We start from the raw sequence: 22424 nt of genomic DNA, 5'->3' as shown, positions 1-22424 counted from the left end.
GTTGAGGTCAGGTTGGATGGAGCTCTGAGCAACCTGATCTGCTTGAAGATGTTCCTGCTCATTGCAGGAGGGCTGGACTAGGTGACCTTTAAAGTTCCCTTCCAACTCAAAATATCCTATAATTCTATGAAATATGCCCCTTTCAAAATTCAGTTGGTTAGAGCATGGTGTTAATAATGCCAAGGTTGTGGGTTTGATCACTGTATGGGAAGTGAATGCACTTAAGAGTTGGACTTGATGATCCTTGTGCATGCCTTCCAACTCAGATATTCTGTGAAAAGCCAACCTTTCCTCTGGCCTTTCTACCTGTTATACATGTCAGTCATACTCCTCCCCATAAGAAGTCATCTTGTCTTTTAAGACCTTCCCGTCTGTGGAAACCTCCTAAGTGCCCAAATCTTTGCGAAGCATCACGATGTTTTCTTTCTTTGGTGGCTTCACGTGTTCACTGAGAGGAAATACTTTTATTGAACCAACAAAACCCAGATTCATCGCTCACTGGAGGAGGTAACGTGTGTGAGGTTTGAGGGTGTCTTTGGATTTTCCTTCCAGGGAGAACGGCTACGAGACATTCAAAGCCTCCGTCTTCATTCCTCGCAAGATGCAGGCCAGGTTTGTGCTGCACTATGAGGAACTTTTGCAAAGAAGGCTGGGAAAGTACGAGTACACGGTGAGCATCCGGCCCCAGCAGCTGGTGGGGAGGCTGCGAGTGGAGGTGAACATCCTGGAGAACTCAGGGATAGTCTCGCTGGAAGTGCCTCCCCTCCGAAACAGCAAGCAGAAAGGCAACGGGAAAGCCGAAGGTAAGGAGAGATTTTACAGCCCACGCTTTTGGTACTTGTGGGGCCTTAATCACTTCTCAAGAAGTGGCCTGGCAGTGCTGAATCTGTTTTCTGTGGATGACTGTGTGTGGTATCTGTGCACAAGCATGTGAGAACTTTGAAGCTTAATGAATACAGGTCTGATCCCATTCATCTAAATAGGATTTTTGTTTTTTTGGTTTTTTTTGTTTTTTTTTTTTTTTGCTATTGTCTTTTAAGAGCTTTGAACTGGGCCTCCAGGCCTCGTGCTCAGCATTGGGGCAGTCCTTTCTCTGGCTCCGCATCTCCTGGGAACTGTTTATTTTAAGTGAATTGTTTTTTCCATCCATCCATGCCAAGGCAGATAGGAAATCCTGCACTTTAGGACATGGGAAGTTCCAAGAGGAAAATCCATGTTTTGCCAGAGCACTCAGTGTGATCTGAGTATCTGCTCTTACCCCCAACCGTCCTTGCTCGCTGTTCAGACAGTGTAAAGGTAATTTTTCTGGTGTAAACCAACAGTAAGGGGCACAGGATACTGTGATTGCTAGATGTCGACCAAAAAAAAAAAAAAAAAAAAAAAAAGAGGTTGAGTCTGACCTGGAAGCAGGATGTAGACGCTTGTGGGACTTGATCCTCAGTTACTCCAAGTGAGGTAGCACCAGCAAAATCAGAGGAGCTGTTCCTGTCTGCCCAGTGAAGATTCTAAAGCACGTGAACTGGAGTTAAACTGGTTGCTCAGTGGGAACCTACTGATTTAATCCAAATCACCTTGAAATCAAGGCTCTCAGTGACTTGGACTAACTTCAGGTCAAGCCTCAATTAGCCTCTGTGTGGTATATCCACGTGCTGTGTGATGAACGTGCTCTGCTCCTCATCAGGAAGGGACAGGGAAGCTTTTTCACCTATCAGGGAGTATCAGAGTGCATTGTGGAATGTGGTTTCCTGCAAAACATCTGGCATTGATCAAGGTTAGAGACAGAGCTAAGCAGAGCAGACACACTGTTGGTCCAGAGCTGTATGGAAATTCCTGTATGGAAATGACATACAGGGAAAACTCACGTAACTTGCTGTCCAAATGGCAGTCTGGGAGCACTGATCCTTCTTGGCATGGTGCTTCAGATTTCAAACAGCTCATACAAAAATGGGCCCAAGCTCCAGGATCCTCCCTAGCCAGTAAAATGTATGTAAAATAGATGTCCCATTGCAGGACGGGCAATGCAGCTGAGGCTCAGATTCCCTGTGCTTTGTCCGTGCTCAGATTTCAATTACAGGCCCTTTCTGTCTGGAATCACCCTGGGTTGGTGGTGAAATCACTGCTATGGAAGCCACTGAAATGCTAAAAGCGTTTTTTTTTTTTTTTTTTTTTTGATCCACCATGGGCAGTCAGGAGTGGGTTGTGTGTCTACCAGCTCAAGTCTTCACCAGTACTCAGGGAGTGCCACTCAGAGCACACAGGGTTAATGGGTTTGGTGGGTTTGACTGAGCTTCTTTATGATTTAAGAATACATGAGGAGGAGAAGAGGACATTACCAGCAGCCAAACCCAAAAAAAAAATTTGGCAGAGGATGTCAGAAGGGTCTCATACAGAACACAGAGAAGGAAAGGATAGATTGTTTTGGATAGGAGGGATTTATTGCTTGTGGTGTCTTCTGGCCAACAAGCTCAATCGCACTTAAAGCAGATAACAGGAACTTCCTTTCTTTCTAAACACAAATGGAAACCACAATAACACACTTGGGGAGGGCAAGGCCAAGGCAAGGAGCATTTTACGTGGAAATCCACTGTGTTCCAGCCAGCTGTCATCTCTCAAGCTGGATCCAAAAAAGCAAACCATCGTAGTCATTAGATCCTCCCTGCAAATCCTTCTTGCTCCTGTGGCACCTGAAGGCCCAAGAGTATGAGATCTGCTCATCCAGTGAGACCTCCAGGGAAGGCTGTGGGTTCTGAAGTGAGGGGACAAAATTGCATAAAGGTGAACTGCAGGTCTTACATTTAAAGAGTGGCTGTTTGGCAGACAGGCTGCAAATTGCAAGGAAAAAGACGCCATCTGGCCTCTTCTTGGGTTCCTGTGGCTTAAAACTCTTCCGTGCCCCTTGACTGGAGAGCATGGAAGCAATCTAATAAGTAGATGGCCAGCAAAGGATGCCACATCAGATGCTGCCACGCTTTGTTACCTGTGCTGTCCAAATTTAGAGGTTCTGACTTTAAAAAAAAAAAAAAAAAAGACCAAATAGGGAATGGAGGCCTGAAGATAAGAAATTGGTACTACCTGACTGGTTTGAGTTTGAATATGTCTTGAAAACTCTCCTCCTCAATCTCCTATGTCTACAAATACGTCTCTTATCTCACAGTTAATGATAAAATATGAGATTTTGATAAGTATTAATAAATTGCCTTGAGAGTACTGGGTGAAAAATGTATTGTGCCATCAGCCATCAGTTAAATGGCATTTTGAGTAATATGTTCAAACCAACCCGAAGCCACCATTTAGGATGGAAACGAATTCACAAGTCATTTAGGTACATTTGACTCTGACTGACCTGGGTAAGAAACGCTTTTTATCATGCTTGTTCCGAGCACAGGTCCTGAGGGTCCAGTGTAGGATAGGCAAAGTAAGTTAAAAATCAAATAAGTTTGGCTTTGGACTTATCAGATGATTAGCACCAGCAGTGATGGACGTTCATAACTGAAATGCCAACCTGTTGTGGCAATAAGTGTTGTCAGAAAAACTAGTGAAAAAGTAATAACAATAGTTTGGATGACCAAAAGTGGAGGAATGGCTGATCTGCCTTTACTTCACGGACCAGTCTTCTTACATTTGTGGTGCTCTCCACATGTTACCCATAGAGACAATGTAGCGTGCAGGAAGCAGAGTGGAAAAAATAGCCCATTTCTGCCTGGTTTTGGTTGTAGGGGCAAAAGATACAGCAATTGGACTTGGCTCCACAGAATTCCAGGGATCTACAGAAAGTAAAGCTGTGCTCTGCTCTTAGCTGAGGTTCTTGAAAAGTCCTGCATAAGTCCTCTATGAATATGGGGAGAAAACAAAGTGATGACAGGTCTTTCTAGGATATTTCCTTTGACAGAAACTCATGTGCACGTGGCTCCATCTGGGATTTGTATTTTTCCCAAAGGAAGGTATTAGGCATGTGAGTTTTGGAAAATGATCCTTTTGGCTTGTTGCAGGTGTTGCCTTCTGTCACATACAAACCCCAAAACAGGAGACGTGGAGGCCAATGATCCTTGACCTTCTCTGGTGACCTCAGAACAGAGACATTTGCTGAGTGATGTCCTACTCAGCATTCTCAGGGATGCTGTCCTCATCCTTTTCCTCCAGTGTAGCACCGGGAGAGCTAGTCATGGACTCGGGCAGGAGGCTCGAGGCTGCTTGAGAATGACTGTTTCTTTCCAAAGTCAAAGTTTTATACTTCTTATCACAGCTGTCTGGAAATTTCCATCTGTTAGCGGAGAATGAACTTTGCATTTGAGCTCTAATCCTGATCCTGCCAGTCTCCAAAATAATTTAGGTTTAACTGTTCATCCTGAAAAATGTTTTTTTCCTGCACTGTTTACTTCTTTAGCTGAATTTGGTGGAAAGTTTTTCTGAAGGCCCTACTAACTACTTCAGTGTGAGCACGGACCAGCTCAAGTCTTTGGAGCTCATCCATGCTCTGGACTCTGAAATATCTCATAATTTTCCTCCCTCTGTCACTTGTTTAAAAAGAACAAGGCCAATAAACAGAGGAGAGTATTTGTGATCCAGCTATCAAGTGCTGCCTAAAAAAGAAACCTGGGGGAAGAAATAAAAACTCTATTCAAATATGTAAAAGGCTGCTGCAAGGAGGAAAAGGTTACTGTTCTTTCTATGTCAGTAAGAAGTCATGAGTTTATAATCCAGCAGGGAAAATGTAAGTTAGATATTGAAAAAAGTGAAAAACAGTAAAAAAAGTAAAGCTCTGGAGTGGACTGGCAAGGGCAGGCACTTACATTACTGGAGGTCTGGAGTGTTTCCTGACCATGTCATAAAACTAAGTAGGAAGGGATTCAGTTTGGGAACATGGGATGGATTAGATAACTTGCCTTCCAGACATGATTTCTGTTGTTACAGGGGAAAAAAAATTATATACATATATATATATATATGTATATATGTATGTATACATGTATTTTGGACCTTTTCTAGCACACCATTTTTTGTTTTTTAATCTCTGTCCTGGAGGTAGGGATGAGTGGATATGAAGAAGATGGGAGAGATTCCTCAATAGTTCTTGTCACTTAAAATGGCTAAATGACGCAGCCTTGGAAAATTCCTCTCCAAGGATTCCTAAAGCACTGCCTGTATTACAAGGGATGGTATTTAATCACCTCCACGGAGTATTTCAAGGAGTAACAGAGGGGTGCAATGTGACCCACATGATCCATCCAGATTCCACATTGCTTTACAAAACTGGACACATGGGATTACGATCATGATTACTGGATAAATGTGATTATGCCCATTTAACAAGAGGGGAAGCTGAGCCACTGAGCTGCTACCAAACTCACCTAATTTCTGACGGCCCACCGAAATGATAGGACTGGAACTCATGCTGTTGTGGCACGGCAAATCGTCCTCACCCATCATTGTGCTTGTGGCAGAGAAACACAGAAGAGCTGTCCAAAGGCCACAGATGTGTATTTGCAGTAGGAATAAGAAGGGAGCTTCTGTTTCCAGCATGGGACTGACTCGCACTGACCCCGCCGTGATACAGCCAAGCAGCCTAACCCACAACAAAGTTTTCCTTTCAGCAGCTGAGGAGGAATAATGTGAAACCCTCAGATCAGAAAATATAAATGAACTGTTAAGCCATTTCTATGAGTGCCGGGCATTTCTCACACACTGGCAGTGAAATGGGATTTTGGAAAGCGATGGGAGACAGATGGAAAAGCCAGGGAGGCCCAGTACGAGCAAATCTGATGCACTGTGTATTAAAAACACATTGTATCTCTTGATTTATGAGATCAAAGGGCAGCTATAAAAGTAAAACCAAATAAAGACACAGGTAAAATCTTATAGAGATATTGATTTATGACTTTTCTTTGCCAGGAGAAATCTGAACTGGACACAGATTTTAGAAAAAATGTCAAAGCTCTGGGTAATCATTTTATAAGCCCTCTTTAATATCAAAACACTAGTGTCCTTAAGTGATTTCAGTGTATTGGATGGGTATCTCTCTCTGTTTCTGTCAAGATGGATGGATTGGAACTGAAATGGTGCAGAGCCAATTCTTTACTGAAATGGAGTGATATCTGTCACTCAGTCTCCTCGGTAAAGTCTTTTGCTGAGGAGTTTTTTTCGTGTTCCAGGTGCTCCAAGTATAATTTATTTGTCTAAAAGTTGGGTCTGTGATAAAAACCTTCCCTTTCTCACCGATACAGTCTTGTGCCTTGTCTATTCAAGTGCACTCACAGGACAGCCATAAAAGTAAAGCCAAATCATAGTGGAAGTAACACCCTAGAGCGCTATTGATTTATGAAGCTTACTTTCATTCCTTTGCCCAAAGGGGCCAAGATTGTACATAGAACTTTAGAGTAGAAGTCACAGACGTGACTAATCATTTTATAAACCCTCAAGAACCCTAGTCCTGGCATTTCCATGGCTTTTGACCTGTGGGAGGTCTGGTGAGTTAGGTAACCACTACATGCCTCCTTTTTCTGCTTGTTAAATGGTCATAATCACACATTTCTGATTTTGTAAATCACTGTGGGATCTGGATGTGAGGTTGTGTTCAGTGTTGCATACAGATGTCACATTGCCTTTCTCTAACGCTGCTCAAAGCCCTTTACAAAGGGCACTTCTCATTACACAAACAGAATTATAGAAACCCCTGGAGAGGAGCTGCTTGTACCTTGTCACTGGGATCAGTATTGTTAATGGGGTATAGCACATAATTAAAATTATCCTAAAGCAGATGTATGTGTCTGGCCAGATGTATCATACCCTAATCTCTGACACTCCTGACCTGATCTTTACTTGCATAGTGGGAGCCTAGAAAATAAGCTTAGATGTAGGTATTTGCATTGTGAACACCTAAACTGGAACTGAATCTCACCCATCCCATATTTTCCCTGCCTTCCCACAGACTTCTTGGGCCCCCTTTGGCAAAGATTTGAGACCTCCCCTCACAATTAATCGTCCCCTTCCCACCAATTCTAACCAGCACATGGGCAGGTATAATAGAACTTCTGTGCCTCAGAGGAGTGTTGGAATAATCCCTGTGAGAGCTGAAGCACCCAAGATCAACATCAGCTGAGAATCTATTTTGGTGGTTTTAAGTCCTATTTCGGCTAAGGGGGAGAGACCTCAAAATCTGGGGAAGTTCAGGCCTGCAGTCCATCTGAACATGCCACCTCAAGAACTCTTCACAATCAATCGGGAGAAATCTGCTGTGTGATTAATCTAATCCTGGAGGACGTGTTTAAACAGGTCAAATGAATCAGACTTGCCCTGACTGGCAGGATCTCGGTGTGGGACCTGCATTCTGGGTGTCTGGAGTTGGCTGGAATGAACAGCACGTACATGCCTGAAGTTGTGTGTTCATTATTTACGGAAAGCCACGAACAGCCATACAGAAAATGTCTGGCCCTTGAGCTCAGTGACCTCCAAACAGAACTGAGCACAGGAATTTTGCCTAAACACTTATAACCCTGATAGCACTGCAATGCTGTTTTCGGTTTAGGATTAGAGAAGAGAGATTATTAAATTCTCCTTTTATTGCTGGTGAGCTCAGTTTTTAATCTCAGTATGTAACCGTGCTGGTTGACGTGACTCCATGGCAATATTCTGCGTGCTGTGCTTTGACATCTTTAAGACAATGGGAAAACCTTAAATATTGTAATTTTATCTCAACAGGTGATGTGTCTCCTCCTCCCTCTACGGTAGTTGGACATACCAAAACTTTAGCTAAAGTTACTTTCAATCCCAGTGTTGTCGAGCAAACCAGGATAGCCCGAAATGGAATTTTGGGAGACTTCATAATTAGATATGATGTCAACAGGGAGCTGAGTGTTGGGGATGTTCAGGTACTGTATACAGGACTCCTTTTTTTTTGGTTTTATTAACTATACTTGAGATACTCCAATTGTCTTACACGCTGCAAATTCCTAGAAAATGTTTTCCAAGTGAAGCCGACTTCCCCATCTTGTAAGAACTATCCAAAATAAAACCAGTCAATTGGCAGCCACAAGACACCCACAAGTATCTATTTAATTGAGTTTCTTTTTTGTATCTGCTTCTCAGTTTCTCAGTAAAGTGGCTGTATATATCTGGATGCAAGGCCAGTTCCCCAAGTGCATGTTTGTGGTTATATCCTTATTATATTTGGAAGGAAACCCCAATGTCCACCACGGAAAGAAAAGTGGAGCGCTCCAGTAGGCCGGATAATCAGGGCACCAGAATTAAGAGGGATACCAAGGAGCACTCAGATCCTCCAAAGCAGGATCAGGTGTGCCCAGCCAAGTTATCCCATAATGATGTGTGTGGAACATTGCATCATGGTCTGCCTTTGGTTCCTGACTTCCTTGCTCTTCCACAGATTCTTAACGGGTATTTCGTGCACTACTTCGCCCCCACAGATCTCCCCCCGTTGCCCAAGAACGTTGTGTTTGTGCTCGACAGCAGTGCTTCCATGGTGGGAACGAAGCTGAAGCAGGTGAGGTCCTTGTGTTTATTATGGGCTGGTTGGCTGTGAGGCTGCAAAGGTTGGCTCAGACTTTGTCTTGCCGTTTTCCTTCTGCAAAATGTTTGCTGTGTCTGAGGGGAGAGGCGGCTCTGAATAGGTACTTCGAGGTGAGATGATTTACCTGCAGTGAGAAATGATCATGGTAGAGGGAATGAGATGGGAGCAAGAAGTTTAGAAGGTTGAATCACTTTTAAAGGTCAGTGCTGGCAAAACTGAGCTAGGATGCTACAGGTGAGGTTGTTCTGGGCAACCTTCTGTTTTGAGCAGATGGAGGAGATGCAGGTTAGTGAGAATTCCCAGCAAAATTAGTTCTGCTGAAAGAAAAGTGAATTTGTCCTATTTGAGAATCTGAGTCTTTCAGCACAGATCTCAGATACTTTTCCAGGGCACAGATCTGAACATGAGCCAACATACCAAGCTGAAGGGCACATCACCAATGCTTAAAGTTGACCTTTGATGTGGAGGGTTCAGGCTGGTGCCCCAGTGTTTTTGTTTCTTCAGTTCTTTGAGTTGGGCAGATGAAAAGGGTCTCCAGTTTCAGGAGCCAGGTATTTGGCTTGGAAGGGCACCACGCCTGGGGGAATACACTGTCTCTCATCACAGTATTATCAGTGTAGAACAGAAGCAGAGATGAATTAATACTTCAGTTCCGTTCTGACTGGACAGATGTATCTCAGGGCTGCACTCACCTTCAGAGATTACTCCAAATTCCATCTTAAGTATCTGTGCAGGAGAAAAGTCCTAGTGGAGTTAATATTATTTCCTTCAGATTGAAGACTTGTCCCAGAGGCATGAGATAAGAAGTTAGTGGTCTTCTCTCTCTTGGATGATCACATTTTTATCTTATTCTTTCTTGTATCACCTAATTGATGACAGTGGAAAGTGACATTTTCCACACAGGTTGACACCAATGTGGGGCATTTTCAGCTTGTTTGGATGGTGTGATGATGTAACTCTACAGATGACCGAAGATCAATGGTTTGTACTTGTATCTTGATCACTTAAGGAGCTCTCATTATCCATTAAGGTTCATAGAATCATGGAATCACAGAATGGTTTGGGCTGGAAGGGACCTTAAAGATCATCCAGTTCCAAACCCCTGCCATGGGCAGGGACACCTTCCACTAGCCCAGGTTGCTCCAAGCCCCATCCAGACTGTCTTGAACACCTCCAGGTATGGGAGGTTCCTTGGTTGCCTGCGTGGAACATGGTGATATTTCTGAAAAGTGTGGTTATTTGTGAACTTTGCTGGGTTTTTTTTGGGCCACCAGCACTAGCACAAATGTCTTTGACAAACACAGACCGGGGTCAGTCTCTAACACTTCTCTGCCTTTGAACAGGACACTGAGGGTACATATTCCTTTCTGCCTCTGCAAAAAACTTTACTATCTGTTTTCACTGGTGATCACAAATCTTAATTTAGAAAATGTGTCCCCTATTAAATCAAATTATCTTCACTGTGAGCTAAAATAGAATATGGATTATGTGGATCGTAATTATCTTCTGAAGTGACTGGAGCAGCAGAGAGTTGTTAAACATACCTAATCTGCTGCTGAACGAGGTCTTGAATCAAGATGCCTTTGAACCCGTACAAAGTCCCGTGGACAGAGCCTGTCTCTTGGCTTTTTGTTATCCTTCTGCTGCAAAATGCCCACCTTGCCTCTCAGAATAAACAGACACTTGCACAAATTCACCCAGTCCTCCATGCTGAAAGCAGTCAGTAATCCAGAGCTGAACCAGGAAGATTAAGGCTCCAAAGGGCTTTGGTGCTTTTGTGAGGAACCCAACTAGTGCCTTGGGTCAGCAGATTATCCCTGCACTATGAAAGCTTTTATTCTTCTCCTATTAGTGTTTCCTTTCATTACACCTACTAAAAACAACACGGCCATTAACCCTTGAAGGTCTATTTGGTGGCCCAGCCAGCTCCCACTGCTAAACATGCATGAATCCCAGGTGGGTTAGCTACAAAGAGGTTCCTCTTGAGCCAGAAGTGTCTATCCAGAATGTCTGTTGAGGATGTACCCAACTTCTTGCCTGTTATCTCAGTATACACTTTTTATGGAGAACCAGTAGTACATAATGGAGTAGGAAGCACTTACCTTCCTCTGGTTCCAACTGCTCTAAAAAATAGAACTTTATGAAGTTATGACCCAAATCATAAAACCCCCACACAGATTAGGACCAAAATCTATGACTGGCTGAAAAGTAAAGCTCTTTTGGTACTCTAGGAAAGCACAATCAGTTACAGCCATGGCCTGTGTCTGCTCAGTGTTCTTTTTACCCTATTTTTGTTGTCATTAAGATGTTTATTAAATTACAGAAACATTCCCTGGTGGCAGGATACATCTGAGCAGAGGAAATGCCTCCTTTTTGTCTTTTCTCTTGGACTCTCACAGCTGTCGTGATCTATGGTGGTGTGTGGAGAGCTGGGAATTCCCATGGGACTGTCTTTCCTCATTTCTCTCTACTGAGTCACATGCAAGATCAGCTAAAAATACAGTCAGCAATTGTAACAATTGCTCTCTCAGGTCAGCTGCAGTGACTGAGGCAAAGGACAGTTTTTAGGGTTGTATAAGCAAGGATAAGAAGTGTCTTCTGGGCACCCTGTTTGTAGGAACTTGAGGAGATTTTGTACTCTTCAGTCACCTGCCTTCATGAAATAAATGGCAAAGTGACTCAAGTGTGGCCAGGATTTCGTGCATCCTGCAGTTCCCACAATCTAATTGTGAGTAATTAATTTCTCTTTTCCTCTCACAAGATTTTTCTTTTTCCAACATGAATTGTTGCCAGTTTGTGCCATCCCTTTCTCCCTAAAACATCTCAGTGTTTGAAGCATCAGATGTCCATACCCAGCTGCAAACACATACAATGAGACTGGCTGATCAACTTGATTCAAATCATTGGCGGTGTTCAAAAAGCACATGAATGTGGCACTTGGGGACATGGTTTAGTGGTGAACTTGGCAGTGCTGGATTAATGTTTGTACCTGATGATCTTAGAGGTTGTTTCCAATTTTAAGGATTCTATGGTTCTGTGATTAAGACCCTTGAGGCACCCCCCTCTCATCACTGATATATTAGCTCTGAGGGGAAGATGTTTCTCCCCAGTTTCACAACCTCTGAACTCTGGTTCAAAACCCACTGAGAATCTGGGCCCTTGTGACAGTCACCTTCTAGCAATGGCAGGGAGTAAAGTTCAGGAAGAGAAAACTCCTGAGCACGATGACAAAAACATTCTTCATGTGTTCTTTGTACAGTGGCTTTGTACATCATTACAGCTGTCAAGGAAAATACTGGTTTTATCCCCATGAGCTTTGTTCCTTCATTTGCAAAGAGACAGCAAGTTCTGTGTGGAATAATTTGTTTCAACAGCCAGGGGAGCCTGAGGAACAGATTATATCTGCAGGGTTTACCGGGAAGCAAAATGATTTGCCCTTTGAGTAGTCTGCCCTGCTGATTTTTACAGTGCATTTGGCCAGGTAGAAGGGGACATAGCATTTTTACATTGGTATAACCAGGAGAAAGAGGGGCCAGTAAGAGGTTCACCACCTTGTGATTACCATGATCATGCCCAGCTTTATTAAACATGGTGAAAAAGGACCTTTTTCACCTGCAATGGAGCATTACATAACTAGCATGTTCCAAGCTGTGAATGTGTCCACAGGAGGATGGATTTGCAGGCATATAGTAACACATAGTGGTTTCAACCACAGATTCATTTCACTTTACCTTTCCCACAGGCAATAAATGCCACACACTCAGTTGAGCAGTTGGCTGCACCTCAAGCCTGGCAACTTGTCAATGGTGCCGTGCCAGACTGTAATTTTCTCTGAGGTTAATTGCTTGGGGAGGAACTCGGCTGAAACTGGGACCTGCTGGGGATTTCAGTTTATTTGCCTGTGTCCATCCAAGGGACACTATATCTTGAGTCACCCATGGTGCCTGAGCCTTTCTGGGTGCCCAGGTGTCTTATAAGCACATATCCCTAAACCTCTGTGTCTCACCACACTGAACCCTTGAGTAGTTTCAGGGAGGTGAAGGAGCAGACAAGCACATGAACACTCGATGTTTTCCTTCCAGACTCACTCCACTGACTTGTGCTGGTTGCTGTTGACTATTAGCCCAAATAATGGCTGCTGCCCAGGAGAGCTAGCTTAAACCACCAGGGAACTTTGGAAAAAATGCTAATTCTAATTACAGCCTTTAGAGAGTTTAATGCTACTGTGAAGAGGAAAGTTTTGTCAGCTTTTCCATTCTGTTGGAGAGCAACAACCTGAGAGAATGCAAAAGAGTGTTTCCAGCACCAACAACTCCATGCAGCTGCTTCCTACTCAGGAATGCACAAGAGCAGCATTATATCAGTCCTCTCTGGAAATGTGAATATGGAGTATGAGAACTACTATAGTAAATAAGACATCAGATCCATGTAAACTTTAATTGTCCAAAATCCCAGAGAAATGCAAGAATTTTTCATGCAGAAAAATAATCTGCTTAACCCTAAAACTATTAAATAATGGCAGGGAAACCAGTAACCTTCAGAGCAGGATGCCCTCAGGTATTGAGGACAGGGAGCACCTGCTTCTGGTCTCAGGAGTAACAGCCAACACGCCCCAGCTGATCTGCTCCAGGCTGAGGCAGTAAAAGCAGAGACAGAATTTCACAGAAAGATCCCAGCCCACCCATAAACAGCAAGTCTTTTAACTGGGTTCAGAGTAAATAGGATGCAAAAAGGCAAGTGAGGGAGTTGGAGTGGAAATGCAGCTGAGGCTTGAACTGAAAGCACATGAAGCCAACTGAGAGCTCTCTCAAAGGTTTCAGTTGGACCTTTGCTGAGTTCATCAAAGGCTGAACTGAGAACAGGTGCTGTGGAAGTGTCACACACAGCCAAGCGAGCATCAGATAAGTCCATAATGAAAAGTTAGGGGCTAAATCAAGCTGGGAAGTCAGTCCATGGATCAGGATCATTGAGGTCTAGGGCCAGGCAGAGCTGTAACATCTCAAGACAGCCTCAGCACAGCTCTTGGTCTGAGACTCAGAGAGACTGAGGGCTCAGGCTGGAGCTTAAATGGGCAGGAGTGTGAGTGTAGGACCCAGGTGGGGCTGAGGAGAGCCATTAAAGCCTGTTGGTATCCTCAAGGCTCTGGCAAATGCATAAAAGTCTGTGAAGTGAAGGATCTTTCTTTAGTAGTCCTCTCCAAGCTGGAATTAGGTTTTTTTTCCAGTTGCTGGCGCAACACCTGGAAGCCAGACCTGCCTTCTATTTGTGTTTTCATCATGGATCTGCTATTTGAATTTAGGTAGGTTATTTTCTTTGTCTGTGCTTGTCTCTTTGCAGAGTCTTGTCTCCTTAGCTGGCAAGCCCACGTCTGGACTTATGGCTGTACAAAGTTCCCCTAAGTCTAAAAGACACCAGATCTTTGCCAAGACTTAAGCTATTAGATTAGCACCGCTTGCAGCAACGCTGCTATTTCCAAGTAAATACCCCTTCACCCCCAAAACAGGGTGTGTCCTACACGTTGCTCAACTGGGACAGTCTGTTTCTGACTGTGGAGAGCAGCTGAAGCTCAGAAGAGCTTGTGGGACCTTGTGTAGAAGCCTGCTGGAGTGAGGTCTTCCGTGATATATCGCTCTATGAAGTCATCAGACAGTGTTCAACAGGCACTTCTGACTCTGAGGTCCACGTGATGTAATTCCAGGTCCCTGAGGAATGAGGGATATGACACTGTGTCATGAGGAGGGAGCTTTTGCTTGGATAGTTACCCCTCACGTAGTGACGTTATCTTCTCCAAAACATTTGCTCTTTTCTCTGCAGAGTGTTGGACAAAGAAGGGAGGGGGGATGCTCAGGGGGTTTGGAAATGGGGAAAATTGGAAGGGGAGCAGGCGTTGGAGGACTGTGAGAGTTCTGTGGCAGACCCCTGGCAAAGTTGCTTTTTTAAAAGAGCAACTTAGTGCTTTTGCATTGCTTAATGCTAACCCTGAGCAAAAGTGCTTGGTCTTTGCTCCAACCAACCAACCGACCATTGTCACCATCCCTCACTCACCAAGGTCTTAGAATCCTAGAATGGTTTGATTGGAAGGGACCTTAAAGACCACCAAATTCCAAACCCCCTGCCATGAGCAGGGACACCTTCCACTAGCCCAGGTTGCTCCAAGCCCCATCCACCTGGCCTTGAACACTTTCAGGGATGGGGCAGCCACAGCTTCTCTGGGCAACCTGTGCCAGGGCCTCTCCACCCTCACAGGGAAGAATTTCTTCCTTGTGTCCAATCTAACCCTTCCCTCTTTCAGTTAAAAGCCATTCTCCCTTGCCCCATCACTAGGATGCTCTTGTAAAAGTAGAGGCTAGAAAGCTTCCAACCTGGCAGGATTTTGAGACACCCACTCTCTGAAAGTGGGTACGTGATGAGGAATGGAGGGCAATCAGTATAAAGGAGCACAGTGACCTGTGTCTCAGCTCATTTCCAGCTGTGTAACGCAACAGCCAGTGATTGCTGAATCGGAGGGGCCATGCTGTGGGCAGCTCTTGGGCACGTCAGCTCTCCCCAGCACTGTGCTGGGGCTGATTTGTGTGACAGAGAATGAAATCCCCCAGTTGTTGGAACAGTTTCCATGCCCTGGGACTAACTCCATCCTCTGAGGATGGGCAGAGGGAGAGATGTCAAGCTCTGCATTGAGGGCACGGGGGCATTTTTCCCTTGGTGCTGACCTTCTTGCTGCCAGCTCCATGGAAATTTTTTGTCATGCTGATGGGGTGGGGGTCTGAGTGTCCAACTGGCATAATGTGGGATCTGATTCCACTTAAAAGCACAGCACAAGACAAGAATGTGGCCTTCAGACACTGCTGCGTCAGGCTGGCTGTCTGCCCGGGCAGCCCCATTGTTTCCAGTGGGGGTTATGTCAGTATAGCACTCTGGGACAGCCCTTAGGATTTTCCCTTTGACTTATTTAGTGTACAGCAATGTTTACTGCCCCAGCTGTAATCCATACTGCACTGCTGATAGGGACTTGAAGTAATGGTTCGTTTTTGCTGATTAGAACACACCTCATTAAATCTTTGTGTAGGCATTTATTTGTACCCTCAGTGCCCCAGTGAGATTGCAAACACTGAGAAACTACTCTGCCCTCTGGGCTCATGGAACTTAGTTCCTGAGAAATCGGATCGACTTGTGATCATCAGATCAGTTTTTCATGTATTATCCTCACCCTGCTGTTGGGTGCAAGAGAAGTGAGTTACCCCAGCTGATCACATCCTCAAAGACACTTCTGTGTTCCACTGAGCAGAAATTCAGTGCTTAAGTGTTCTGGACAAATGTGGAGCTGTTTTACTCAGTGTTTAGTGGAAAATCTTTTTCAGAAAAGGCAAGAGAAACAAACCTTCTTCTAAATGACGGAGTATTCCTTTTTGCAGACTGGGAAACTACAAAGCAACTTTTTCTAAGGCCATATAGGGAATCAGCAATGTTCAGGTTATTAGCAAGTGATTTTCAGGAGTGAGAGACTGGGCCATGGACTGGAGACAGATCTTTATTGTCCAGAGCTCTACATTCAAACTCTCTCCCATCACAGGCCAGTTTCAGTGTAAAACAAAATGCTTGTTGTCCAAAACTGCGAAGGAGTTTTCCTTGGTTACGCTGTTTGTGTCTTCCAGGGAGAAAGCACAAAGATACATTGACAGGGAGAGGGGTGGTTGCAGTTCCCTGACCTGCACAACCTTCCCTGCAGAGGAAGAAAGGGCAAACTGTCCTCTCTGAGAGGGGTATGAGGGAAGGTAAAACAATCCGAGGATACACTTCTGGCTTACACCCCCTTTTGGGTACAAAAGTCCCTGTTGCTGGCAGGGACTGACATGTGATCTGCATCGTGTGGGCAGAAAGGAAAGTGGGACATAGGGGAAAGCAAAACTCACAGGATGTGGCTTCAAACCTCAGCAGGAACAACACTGCCCAAACCTTTGCTCTTTCTGTACCTTGGCTGCTCCCTGTAACGTGACATTGGTGCTCCCACTGCCTTCCCCTTGGCTCTGGACCCAAACAAAATCCACGGCAGTAACTTGTCTGACCATGGCAGCACCATTTCAGGTGAGACTGTGATGCCAGCCTTTCCTTAAGCCACAATACTGCTCCCTCTGACATACTAGGGGAAGACTTGATGAAATATGGCTGTTGTTGCTTAGATAAAAACAGCTCTGGACCTCTATCAGATGCTTGTGCATGTTTGGAAAGGGAAAAATATGAACCAAAATACAAAGGATCTTGAAGGGGAGGAAGGAGCTTTTCGATTTTTTTTCTCCCTGAGCTTCCTTGAAGTGTTTTGCCAAGCAACATATTCACTTGTACTCTTCTGCTGCTTCTCTTTCTTGTCAAATATGGTCTCCTACAGAGGATCTGTAAGCAAAGAGTAAAGGCTGCTGAAATTTTGCCTTCTATTGGTGGGAATCCTTCAGCATGTGGATGCAGGGGGTCCCAGGTCTGCTACCTGCAGGCTCTGCTCATGCATCTCTTGTACTGTTTTCCAAAGGCTGTGGTTGGGAATGCTTTCCTCTCTGCTGGCCTTGCTCTTTAGGCTGGCTGATCTCAAGCCCTCGTGGCTCCCTGGTGCTGGCTGAAGCTGGAAAGGGCTGTGCCACTGGTGCTGACGTCTCTCGCTGCCCAGCTGTTGCGAGGGCGGATGGATGAAGCACTCACAAGTGTTCCCGGGCAATGGAAAGTGTGAATATGTGGGCCTGGGATATGCATTTTAATGAGGTGTTTGAATTCTCCCCTTCCTTCGTAGCAGGGCCAGCGTCTGGCAGTGCCACAGCCTCCAACAACCACATATTGTCTCCCTTTGAGCTGCACAGCTTTCAGGGTATCCAGGCTTCACCCTCGCCCTGCTCCCCAAACAAACAAGAGACTGTGAGAGAAATGTCACCAGGACTCAGATTCCTCCTAAAAGGTGCCCAGATGGTCTGACATCATCCCAGATGTCTCTGAGGCAGATCACTGACTCAAGAAGGGGCTGAAGGCTCTCATCTCTCCCATGGCAGTAACTTCCCGTGCTTCACGTTCAAGCCAAGTGAGGTCTGTCAGAGCTAACTCCAAGGGCCAGGTACAAAGGTGACAATTCACAGACAAACTGGAGTGTAGCTGAGGGAGTTCTGCTCTTGCTGGGGGTTGTACAACCCCAAATCCTCTTGGCTGTGATGCAGTGCCCTCAACAAGCCTGAACCATAAAAGCAGCCGTTGTGTTCCACGTCCAGGTGTTGGTGTGGAGGTGACAACAAAGCCCAGCGTGGCGTCTGGAAGCTGGCTTGTCTCTGACCTTCCTTGTAGGCTTGAGTAGACACTGTATGCACATCAGTTGCTTAGGTAGTGTGAGGTCATCTTCAGTTTCTCTTCATCCATGAAGCGAAGATGTGAATTGTGATCACTCCCTGGCAGTCATGGTCGCCCCACCCATCCCCAGCTGTCGACCAGGGTTTTTCTGCTGCAGGTTTGGGGGGTGACATTTTGTAGCCCTGGAGGTGGTTGTTTCTCTTGGTAGATCCCAGCTGAGCTGACAGCTCATTCGCCAACATGGTTTCTCAGCTCAAGTGCAGTGGCAATTCAGTCTCCACCTCTCAGCTCAATTTCATCCTTGCTAATTTGAGGGAAAAAGAGAAATCTTTCCCCATCAAGTGATCCTCTTTTAAATCCTCGTTTAAAACTTGACTCTGACCACTACAAACCATTCCCAACCGGCAAAAATGGATTTTTACTCAGCTGTTCGGTATTGTTACTTCTTGCCATCCTCTTCTCTAATCCTTGCTCCACCCTCCACCTAAAAATGCATCTACCCAGGGAAAAAACTCTTGGAGAAGTATTTCCCCTTGCAGCACCTGGCACAAGGGCAGTAGACCCCCTGAACTTGTTTTCCTCGGTGTGCATGGGTTACATCTGTACCCAGCTTATCTACAGAATTAACCACTGTCATATGCACAGCAGTGGAGGAACAACCTGGCCCACAGCAGGGCAGAAATGGTTAATTTTCTGCCTCTTTGGCAGGAGTTTCAGTGGGATGACTCACTGGGGCCAGGCGGGAGTGGAAGTGCAAGGACCCCATGTCAGCAGAGCAGCTTGGGAATCCCACGGCAGCCCCAGCCCTTGGCTCCCCGGAGCCAGGAGATGTTCCAGCTGTGGCCTTAGAAGGCCAGAACGATAAACCTGCTGCCGTGAACTGACTGAAGCTGCTGCCAGGCACACTCTGCACGAAGAGCTTTGCAAATCCTAGTCTGGGGGTCTGATGGAGGCAGGAGGAGAGGGCTGGACACTGCACTCGGTCATAGCTGAGAACTTAAGGATTTCAAGCAGTGCACTTTTACCAAGATATTCTCCTTATTAAAAATCAGTTTTGCCTGCCAGCTCCTGAATCATATCCAGCACTCCAGAGGGAAGTCACATCTCTCTCATAAACCATCTGTGGGTGAGCAATATTGGTAGCAAAGTGAGTTGTTGCCACCCCGTGAGGACCATAGTCTTTAGGTTGTACCTGTGAGTGCTCATGGGATGGCAGGGGAGATGGAAACAGGAGGAGCCAGGGAATTCACAGCACTCTGAGAGAAGTGGAGAGCCAGTTCAGCTCCTTTGGGCTCCAGTGAGCAATATAATGCTCAGGACTGGGCAGGATTAGGTCTTGAGGTGAGTCCCTCCTTCTCTGTGTTGAGCCACTCAGGCTCATGGAGGCGATGCTGGGAGACTGATGCTTCCAGACAGTTGACTCAGCCCATCCTAAAACCTGTCCAAAACAGATGGGATGGATTATTGTCTGGAGGTGAATTCCCCTGCCTACAGCAGGATTAGATGTGATGCCCAGCTTTCTGATGGCTGAGTTGGGAAAGCTGAATCCCACCCTTTATTTTTACTGGGGATGAGATAAAAACTACAGGAGAATGAACCATATGGCCTCCCTCACTCTGTTTGCTTTGGAGCAAAACCATGTGTGCACACACACACACTTGTGCATATGTTTGTGTGCATATGACATAAATTTAAAGATCTTTTTTTATTGAAGTCGCTGAGGCAAGCACAGGATAGAGGTGCCAGAATCCAGGCTGTCACTGCATGTCCATTGAAATATGACAGAAGTTTTCCCTGACTCAAACTCTATGGAGATGACTTAACTATGACAAAAATGAGACAAAAAAGGAAAGAGAGAAGGGGAGAGAGAGATGGTCCCAGCCCCACATTTGGCCCCTGTGTGAGGGTATGTGGAAGTGCTGGGTTTTCCAGGAATGTCTGCTACACTTCCCTCTGATCCTGTTTGCAATTCTAGCTTGGATGCTGTGTACACTGCTGGTCTGTGCTGTTTCACCATTTCTTTTCCTTTTCTTTTGGCTCAACACAGGGAAGAATGTCAAAAGGAATTTGTGAGCACCAGGGAGGTGAGATGCAGCCTCTCTGCAAGTAGGCCAAAGAAAGATTATTTTTCCTCTTGCCTTGTTCTCATAAACAGCAGAGCTTTTTGGGCTCAATAAATCCCTTTGAGAAAAGTGCAATTTGACAGAATTGCAATAAAAGAGAAAAGAGGGTTTTTGTAATGGGAAAGGTCAAGCAGCATTAATTATAATCAGAGCTGTAATACAGATAATGAGATTTGGGGAGTTTTCCTCCAAGTCATTGCTTCAGGCACCTCTTTTTCTCTCTTTTGCCTCCCTTGGTGGGAGAAGAGGGGGGGTGCTGTACGTAGGGAGCTGTTGTGGTCTCATTGTTCCTTGCTTTAACACCCTGCCCAAATTTCCTTCAGCAGAAGTTGGCATGGAGGCCTGATCACACTAACACAGGATAGAAGGTTCTCCATTTTCACTTTCTGCTTACTTTAATCTGTTTTTTTGAGGGACAACTGCACGGCCTAGACTTGTTATCACGTAATAAACCCAAGAGTCCATTCCTCCACTGTGTGATTGTTGCTTTGCCTTTCTATGCACTTATGAGATGGTTTGACTGACTGCATTGAGAACTGGAAACCCCAAGTTTTGAAAAGCCCTCAATTTTTGACCTTGATACAATTACTTAAGTAATCTGTGCCTTGCTTCTTCTCTTTGTAAAATGGGACTGTGAATGTTTTGAGGGTCCCTCTGAAAGGTGATGTCGTGTATTATCTGATGCGTTATTACAACACAAATGCTGTTGTAAAAGAGGAGGTGAGAGGGCACAATACTTTCCCTTCTCCTTCAAATAACTGCTATTTAGCCCATCTTAGCCAGCTCTCTATGGACTGTTAGACTGGAGACAGCACCCATGTTTGGGGCAGGTGTTCATCTTTGTGAAGGTTTGCTTGATGCATCTCATGATGTGACTCTGGTGGGCTTCTCTCCTTCTCTTTGAAAGGGGCTCTTCCACCAGCATTTGCTTCAGTATCCTGATCTGTGAAAGGGCAGTGGGATGTGGAGGGGTGCTCCAGCTAAGCAGCAAATGGAGGGATGAATCCTTAGATCCCTTCAGAAGAAAATGGTTCGTACAAAGTGCAGAAACAGGCAGGGAGGGACTCCAGACCCGACTCCAGAATATTTGAAGCTATGGGGAATATTCCCCTTAACTTCAGAGGGACTGGAAGCCAAGTCCCCATCTGTGAGGATTAGGTTTGTTTGCAGTTGCATCACTGCATCATCATCTTCCATGCAGAATCCAGAGGGATGCTGATGACACAGCCTGATCGGGCCTTTGAGTTCTTTCCAAACTGTCTTTACATAGAAACATCAGGCCCAGAAATATGTGATTTCCAGCACTGCTGATTAGTTTTCTATTTTTTCTGGACAAGCCCTTCAGATATTTTCCTGAGAGGCATGAGAGAAAACATTAAATTGGTGAGCCCACCATATTATTTCCTGCAGAGCTTTCCTTGGAATTTGAAAGGCTTAACGGTGGCCAAGAAGGGGCTGAGCCAAGAATCTGCTGATCCCTCTACTTACAGATATTGCCTCATATTCCTCCCATGTGTTTTGCATCCAAATACAGTGTATGTTTGCATGGACAGAGGCTGCTTTTGGGCATCTTACTAAGCTGAGGTCTGTCTCCGTGTGAACACAGCTGCATGGCTGCTGAATCAAAGCTGGTCACACTGGACACCTCTGCGCTTTTCCTCTTGCCTTAGGTAGAATCTGCAATGCCTGGTCAGGGCTTCCTTTTCTATTTAATTCATCTGAATATATTACCTTAAACATTTATTAATTGCTGAAACTATTCATTAGAGTACGTACATAGCAATCAGTACCCTAATTATGAACAGAGCATGTGCATCCCTGACATATTTAGAGGTATTTCAACTTATATGAAACCTGTTTTAACTACCTGCCGCTTGCAGCTTACTGGAAGTCAGGAGGGCTTTAGATAAACTTTAATGAGTTTTTGTTATTAGTCATTATTAGTCACTATCCCATAATACAGAACGTGGTTCTCCCAGTCACTGGGAGCTTTTATCCTAATTGTCATGTGTGATTTTTAAAGCTTAGTTAGGTCTAGATGTGCCTCACAGCCTTGTAAGACCTTTTGGGCAAGGGTTGTTCTTTTACCTCATATTGGCCTAGCATCTGGCCCCACAGATATCAGGCCTTGAGACAGGGAAGGTCATCCCAATTTCCTTCATCATTCAACTGGCAGTATAAGAAATATCTGTAAGTTCACTAAACGTCTTAAAATTCACTTCTTGCCCACTAAAACACTGATAGTTTTGTGTACTGGTCTCTTTTCTTTCTCCTTTTAGACCAAAGAAGCTCTCTTCACAATCCTCCAGGACCTAAGGCCTGAAGACCACTTCAACATCATTGGCTTTTCCAACAGGATAAAGGTGTGGCAGCAGGACCGGCTGGTGCCGGTTACTCCAAACAACATCAGAGATGCCAAAAAGTACATTCATAACATGTCACCTACTGGAGGTAAGATCCAG

At 45.0% G+C, this 22424-nt stretch overlaps 1 protein-coding gene across 1 annotated transcript in view; it reads left to right on the top strand.

Annotated features, from left to right (window-relative positions):
- ITIH5 (inter-alpha-trypsin inhibitor heavy chain family member 5) overlaps window positions 1–22424 on the top strand; it is a 43806-nt gene that overhangs the window by 11141 nt on the left and 10241 nt on the right. The window contains exons 5-8 of the mRNA XM_027899661.1: window positions 553–803; window positions 7696–7865; window positions 8378–8494; window positions 22242–22413. Of these exons, the coding sequence (XP_027755462.1) occupies window positions 553–803; window positions 7696–7865; window positions 8378–8494; window positions 22242–22413 (710 nt within the window). The remainder of the gene's footprint in view (window positions 1–552; window positions 804–7695; window positions 7866–8377; window positions 8495–22241; window positions 22414–22424) is intronic.

The sequence above is a fragment of the Empidonax traillii genome, unplaced genomic scaffold (genome assembly GCF_003031625.1).
Source record: "Empidonax traillii isolate 1590-97213 ecotype Southwest subspecies unplaced genomic scaffold, ASM303162v1 scaffold681:size344372, whole genome shotgun sequence".
NCBI lineage: Eukaryota > Metazoa > Chordata > Aves > Passeriformes > Tyrannidae > Empidonax > Empidonax traillii.
The sequence above is the reverse complement of the archived record's forward strand: the minus strand, read 5'-3'. Positions and strand labels throughout refer to the sequence as shown.